Source organism: Antrostomus carolinensis, unplaced genomic scaffold (genome assembly GCF_000700745.2).
Source record: "Antrostomus carolinensis isolate BGI_N321 unplaced genomic scaffold, ASM70074v2 scaffold9812, whole genome shotgun sequence".
In the NCBI taxonomy this organism is placed as follows: domain Eukaryota; kingdom Metazoa; phylum Chordata; class Aves; order Caprimulgiformes; family Caprimulgidae; genus Antrostomus; species Antrostomus carolinensis.
This window is the reverse complement of record NW_010298967.1, coordinates 1-7,027: the sequence shown is the minus strand read 5'-3', so window position 1 is coordinate 7,027 and position 7,027 is coordinate 1. Positions and strand designations below refer to the sequence as shown.

Below are 7,027 nucleotides of genomic sequence, written 5' to 3'. Positions count from 1 at the left end.
CAGGCCAACTGTGCTGCTGCCAGAGCCGTTACAACACACCAGCCTCTACCAACCATTGAGATTCAGATGAAATAGAAAACTCAAGTCCTTTTCCACAAGTAGCCAAGGAATTTTGGGCAGGGGCACAGAATACCAGGTTGCTGCTCTACTCCAGTCTGAAGTGACTTTTTCTTTTTACCTACAGTTCCCCAGCTGTTTTTATGGGAAGATCATCTTCTACATTTCCTCTCTAGAAATTAAAAAAAGATACCCTTATATGCAAGGTTTGAAGTGCTGGTACAAGATCCTGTGTAAGTTCCTACGTGCCCAGATGAGACTAGGTATTTTAATGCTGGATCAGGACAAATAAGTATGTCTAGGAGATTCTGTGCTAGCTAGCCAGTTTTAATTAAGCTTAAGCCACTTACTCTGTTTATAAATTACAAACAAAACATTATCCCTCCTCCCTCCAATAAATAGAACTGTAAGTCACGAGTACAGCTTGTGTACATAGACATCAGCTACCTTCAAGTCTTGGTGCTTGAAGTTTTGCCAGATCTACTCTCTATTCATGTCTGTTTACACAGCTTCCCATTTTTCCCCATTCCCCAATCGTCTCAGTGTTTCAGGTACACAAAACTACACTACAGTCACATCCTTAACTACACCTATACTGTCCGTTTGTCCTTAAAGTGACAGAGATTTAAAATTATATCATCAAGTAGACCACAGAACTACAGCTACAGAAAGAAGACCAATACTCTGGATTAAGTTTAAGACCTCCCCAAACTTGCACAATAAAATACGTCTCAAAATACAAGCAGCCTTGGATCGCAGCCTGAGAGTCAGAGATTTCTAAGCTCAGTACCTTATTATCAACCTCTTATATAAATAATACTTCTGTGACATATGCTTCAAAACCAAGTAGGATCCAAGAGAAGTTCTATTTTCTTTAAATAATTAAATTAAAAAATAAAAAGTATAATGCCACATGAAAGTAGATTTACACATAAAAAAACCCCAAACATTACAAGTTCCTATACAAAGTGCCTTATTTGCAACGAGGGAGAGGTAGTCTCAAAGAGAAATGCAACGCATTTTCAGGCTTTGCATAAATAAGTAAGTCTCAGGATATATATTTTTTGGAATTCATAATCTTTTCTGGCAGTTTTCATTAAGGCAAATTTTTCTCGTACTTCTAGTTTTCAAGTTTAAGAAGTTGCTGAGGCAGTAACTTGTTTTTGTAGTGTTATGTGACCTATCAAGTGAAAAGACAAAAAAAAAAACCCCAACAAAACAAAAAACCCCACCACCACACTTTGTCAAGTATTAAAACATTAAAAAAGCTGGAACCTTTGTCCATTTTGGAATACATAGTTCTGTTACAGAAGACTTTAAACAAGGGATTCACCACTGCAGAGCTCAAACACAGAAAATCCCTTTTGTAAGTGGAAGCCTTACCTAAGTAAGGAATCTAGGGCAACCCCCACAATGAAGATGCTCAAGTTTTGTTTGTTTGTTTGTTTTTAAATACTTTAAGCCATAAATAGAATAAGTTATATAGTTAAATAAATAAATAGCTGGATTTTTTTTTTGTTTTTTTACAACTCAGCAGATCGCTCTTTCAGTAGTAGTGTGGGGTTGATATCTTCCATGGCTGTTTTTGAGGTACTAACATTAATGGTTGCCTCTGTGGGTTCAGGATTTAGGATGTGGAAGGCAGTGAAAGGACAGCCTTTCACATTGTTGCAGATGAGCTTCTGTAAGGAGGCAGTATTGATAATTTCAAAGCCCACTTTTCCACCGAAGGTGCTAGGCTTCCAGTACTCGGGGGAGCAGATGGCGTTTCCCATCAGTCCTTTCAGAGAGAACGGTGCTCCAATCTCCACCATGGTTTCACCGAAGATGGCACCTGGCCGTGGCTTTTCTACGAGGAGGCCTGGGTACAGCTCCATAGCATCGATGTCTCCATAAAGCTCTTCCAGTTCAGCTGCCATTTCTTTTTCTCCTGTAATTATTGATGAGTAAAAACCATAAGTGGAAAAAAAATAAAAATGCCATTTTCATTGCAACACTGTCCTGTTCAAGGCCAGTACCAGCACTGCAGGACTCTGTCAGCCATTTTAAGAAGAGGGCCCTTGTTTGTTAGAAAGGAGGAAAACTGTTACCTGTCAGTTCTTCAAACGATCTGAATGGCTTCAGCATGAAGCGTTTCCTGTACTCGTTCAGGGACTGGTATCGCATTTGCCTGCTTTGGTCAATTGAAGCCTTTGCTACTTTCTGTACTGCAACAGGAACGTTCTTCCCACCAGCAACCTATTTAATAAAGAAGAAAAGGAGTAAGATCTCACAATAAGAGTCACAAAATTGTGCCTATATGACTAGTTTTGGATGGCTTTATTCTATCCCCTTGTCCCACTCCCAGTTTATGTCTCTCTTGGTTCACCAGCAACTTGAGACAAGTACCTACCCTGCCAGCACTTTGCTTGGAGAAAGATTTCACCATATGGGAAAGGCCGTGCTCCAGCATGATGGAGTTGTTGTAGAGGAACTGCTGGAAAGTGTACTCCTGGTCGTGTATCTGGAACGTGTCAGGCAGAAGCGGGTGCCAGTGGTACAGGGTATTGAATTCGGCTGCAATTCGGTTCTGGTATTGAAATCTCTGGTTGAACAGCAGCTCGGGGTCGAACTTGAGTTTGAAGTGGTAGCCACTCAAGTGTTGCACATAGTCCTCGATAACAATCTTGATCGTCTCTCCTGTTGGTCAGTGAAACAGGAGAGAATATTGGTACTGGTGCCCTGAGAAACTCTAGGTGGTTACTCTGCTCTAAGAGGAAATACCACTGCTGAACTGTTCTAAAGAAATCCTACAGCGATCAGGATGACAAACACTTCAACATTCTGTAATCTCTTCTAGCAAATAATTCATGTATTCTACATGACAAAGAGGTGGAACAGGACTTAAGATCCCAAGAGTTTCTGGCTGTGGTAGAAAAGCGTTTGCTATAGCCTGCTTCCCCACCCTCCCAGATACGCTTCCTTGTACGTTCCACAGGACAGCACACAGCAGTATCTCGACTGTGTTCAGTCAAACAGTACTGGCTAGGACACAGGCAGGGGATCATGAAGAAAGTTTGTGTCTGAAAACAACTCTCAAAGCAACTTCTGAGCTGCTTAATACAATTCTCTTGGTTTACTGTTTCAGTCACCATTTGGGCAAGGCCTTTTCAAGCATAAGTGCACATCACTATTTGCATAAGACAAACTACCACTGAACAGACACTCAGACAGGAGAGGTATGTAGAATTGTGTTTTACATAACTTCCCGAACTTCAGGCTTAATCACAGCCTCTCTTTTAAAGCGTACCTGAACTGACCCAACTCCAGGGGTAAAAACCCACAAGATCTGAGCCTGAGGTCATCTAGCTTCACATGCTTTCTCTGTGAAAAGTAAGCCTTAGCTTCCTGCCTTTTCACTGCTTTCCGTTCTGTTTCCCTTAGATAAGGGAATTAAGTTTTGCTTAGCTCAGTTTTCTTCAGTTCTGTCTGTCACATAGCTGGGAGGAAGTTGTATCTTAACACAGTCCCAGTGGCAGCTCAGATCTATGCCCTCACACACCAGTTAAGCAACAACTTTCCCTCTTACTGCACCTCCTGCAGCTGCAGCAGAGAATGGGTAGAAACATCACACTCGAGAGAGGGTTAGAGCTGCACGTAGCAGAAGTGATACTCACCTATCAGTATGAGTCTGGTAGTTTGGAAGAGCTGCTCATCGTCCCACTCTGGATGCTCCTGTTTCAGGATGTCACAGACGCGGTTGTGTTCCCTCAGCCATATCGTAGCATACATCATCAAGCCCGGGACCAAACCAAACACCTCCTGCCCCACAGAGAACTGCAAGTGTTCAGGTATGTGAGGAGGGTAGATCATCTCTGCCTGAGTGTCCTTCACTGTTGGTGGATACATTTCTCCATCAATCATCTTCCAAGGGGAGGAAGAAAGAACAAAAACAAAGAGTCATAAGTTACAATGCTTATGAGTTACACTGTGTTGGCTGTTAGTACTGACTTTAAGCTTACACTTTAGAGCAACTACACCATGCACAGAGCGCTAGTTTTAAGAAATATATGTCATCTGATAAGAAGGCAGGAATTTTGAGATAAAGCATACCTGGTATTTTAACTTTCCATCCTTCAGAAGTCTCAGTTTAAGCTGTCGCTCCAGAGTCTCTCCATAAATGTGGTTCAAATCAACCTATAAAATAAAAGCATTTGGAACATGAAGCCAAGCCACATTTTTTGCTATTTTAGGATAGGTCCCACTTCTATGGATGCCAATAGGAGCTCCTCACTTAGATGTTTACCTTTTAATTATATTATTGTTACCTTATAAGTATCATGCACTGATATTTAAGATGAAGCCAAATTATTTCCTGGCAACTGGAGCCATCTCTGCATAAGAGCAAGTTTTTAACTTGACTGGCGATTTCAGAGGACTCTGTTTAAAGTGTCAGCAGCTTTCTATTATGCAGACAGCTCTTTGTATATACACACATATTTTACAGCTTTCTGGTTTAGACATACACACTACACTTATACTGAAGAGGTCTTTGTCTAAAGGCTGCCCGTTTTGTAGATAAAAATCCTAAACCCGAGTCTGCTTTTGAAGTTATTTCTAATCTAATTCTCTCCAGCTGACAGAAAGAGTCCAGAGCCAGTGAGTATCCAGAACTTATCTTGTGCTTTAGGTGAAAGCAGATTCTTGGGAAGAATAAAAAACAATCATGCAGATCACTCTGCAGATATTTTAAACAGAACCACATGCTTTGCACAAGCGGTTCTGACCCAGGAAGAGATGCTGCTGAGCGCTGTAATTTTGCCTCAGGAGAAGTTTCAGAAGAGGTAAGCACATCAGTTTGTGGCAAACACTGCACATGCAACAGTGTTCCTGTACCCTGACAGCCTGCGAGATACCATTCTAGCTGCTCACTAGCTCCAAAGAACTGAGCACTGTGTTCAAGGTACAGAGCTCTGATCGTACCCCGTGGCCGAGAGCTTTGGTGAAGCCAGGTCCTTTCTTGTTGTCTGTCTTAAAGAACTGATGAGTGAAGTGTTGGGCGAAGAATGTGAACATCACGTTTGTGCCTTGTGGGTCAGGAATAAATTTTTTCCTTAGCAAAAACTTCTCCACAATCAGCTTTGAATCCGGGAGCTCTTTCTTGCCTGGGAGAGAAAGAAATAGTGAGATATTCAAGACAGCCACGTTTGTGTAATATTTAATTTTGTTCCTAACAACAAAAAGGCTTAGGACTTTCAATGTAATATTGAAGGACTGCAGCATACAAATAAGAGGAACTATCTGCTTTTCACAGGCTTTTCTATGCTCATTTTCTTTATTTTATTAGGAACTTCCAAATTCCCTGTTTTTAGTGTGTAACTCAATGATGAGAACAAGAACAGTTATCTTTTAGGTCTTTACACAGCTACTCTTAAAGTCAACTACGCTGAAAAAAGTGTTATAGAGACAAGCAGGTCTCATGGTATTTTCCAAGAGGATGAGATAAGCAGTAATTCCTAGAAGGGAACATGACACATCGGTTTATTCCTTTACCTTTAACACCCATCGGTGTTGGACAGTCGAGTCCTACTGGTGGAAGGCTTCTTGTGTAATAGGAAAGATTGGAATAAGCTTCCCAGTTTTTGTAATTATAATCACTATTGTAAGTTGGTGGGCTGTCAATCAAGTGCGATCGTGCTGGAAAAGAAAAAAAGTAGTTGATTTTATTTTTTTAGTTGTACATTTTATTCTCAAAAAGTAAATCACAAGGCCAGATCTTTTCCATATATTTTGGCAGCAGTGGCATTGACAAATTGCACAGTTCTCAGCTGCTGATGTTAAACAGGATTACAGTTACTGAAAAACAGGACTGGGTCCTGGATTATCAGCTGGATCCAACTATTAACATGAGCAATTTGGTGCTCAGTTGATGCTAGCAAAATCCTGGATTCTATTAGATTAGAGCAAAATGCATTTCCATTTCAGAGCATGTTTCATACAAGTTTGCATCATGCAGAAATCTTAAATTTTGGTTAGTGTGGTTTTTTTACCTCGGTGCATTTTAGCTTGCTAGCCTTATATACGGACCAGTCAAGTGCAATATTCTGGATTCTATGAGTAACTTCTGCCAGTTAAGAGGACTAGAAGAGAGAACTCATACTTACACATTAACACATATCTCATAATAGTATCTCGTAAGAAGGGAATGCTGTTGACGATATTCCAGGCTCCTTTGAAGTGGGTGAGGATGTAGTGGACAGTATTTGGCGAAGGTTTCAACATGAGCTTCAGCCACGTGAAGAATTCCGCTGTGAGCATCAATGGAAAGATTATTGTAAATTAGCTATTGAGAATACCCCGCTATCCTAGAATTGAACTCTGCAATTTAATTTATCTGAAAAGAGATTTAAGATACTTACGCGTCGTACAGTTTTCCCCATAATATCCCGTCCTTGTACAGTCACATTCATACTGATCAAATCCTGTTGTCATGCATACTCCTCTGTTCTGACACGGATTTGAGCAGCAAGGGTTGGCTGGAATGAAACCAAATTAACATTTTATATGGCTACAATGGTATTTTCATCTCAATAAGCTGGTATTTCAGATGCAGGTAGACAATACCCTGAAGTTTAATGCTTATCAGGAAGATGAGAGAATAGAATCCATTCACTTTAGGCTGCTACAGGTAAGAGTTGTTAACAAAAGCACAGGAATTGTGTTTCCTGACAGCAATAAAGCCCCTCAGAAGGGCTGGATGGCCTCACCCAGGCCAATGGAAGCCTGGCATCCTTTCTGCCATGCATCAAAAGCATTCAAGAAATCACAAAAGAATATAGAACATTAAAAAAAAAATAATAATAAATCATTAAATCCATCTGCAGCTGAAAAGAAAAGCGGAAAAGCCCATCCAGGGTTTGAATCGGGATTCACCCGCGGCCGGACCCGCTCCCGCCCCGCTGAGGGGCCGGGCCGGGCCGGGTCGGGCCTC

General features: G+C 41.1%; 1 protein-coding gene across 3 annotated transcripts; it reads right to left on the bottom strand.

Annotated features, from left to right (window-relative positions):
- Nucleotides 1-1,500: 1,500 nt before the first annotated feature.
- On the bottom strand, nt 1,501-6,570 carry PTGS2 (prostaglandin-endoperoxide synthase 2). Of its 3 annotated transcripts, none has more exons than XM_010162629.2 (9): nt 6,456-6,570; nt 6,201-6,344; nt 5,590-5,733; nt 5,020-5,201; nt 4,150-4,233; nt 3,714-3,960; nt 2,560-2,736; nt 2,148-2,294; nt 1,501-1,987 (listed from the first exon to the last, which is right to left on the bottom strand). In XM_010162629.2, exons 1-9 carry the CDS (start codon nt 6,526-6,528, stop codon nt 1,581-1,583), a joined length of 1,605 nt encoding a protein of 534 aa, XP_010160931.1. In that variant the 5' UTR covers nt 6,529-6,570; the 3' UTR covers nt 1,501-1,580. The 3 variants fall into 3 exon arrangements, with proteins under 3 accessions (XP_010160931.1, XP_010160930.1, XP_010160932.1); XM_010162628.2 differs by having other exon boundaries at nt 2,148-2,295; nt 2,450-2,736; nt 6,456-6,528; XM_010162630.2 differs by lacking the exon at nt 5,590-5,733 and having other exon boundaries at nt 2,148-2,295; nt 2,450-2,736.
- Nucleotides 6,571-7,027: the final 457 nt, after the last annotated feature.

Bases quoted from the DNA above. Each gene is read 5' to 3' on its own strand.
- PTGS2 (XM_010162628.2), bottom strand. From the start codon at position 6,528: ATGACAACAGGATTTGATCAGTATGAATGTGACTGTACAAGGACGGGA. The intron at 2,737-3,713 runs GTGAGTATCACT...ACTGACCAACAG, and splicing joins TACCAGACTCATACTGATAG to GAGAGACGATCAAGATTGTT. The intron at 1,988-2,147 runs GTAACAGTTTTC...CAATAATTACAG, and splicing joins ATCGTTTGAAGAACTGACAG to GAGAAAAAGAAATGGCAGCT.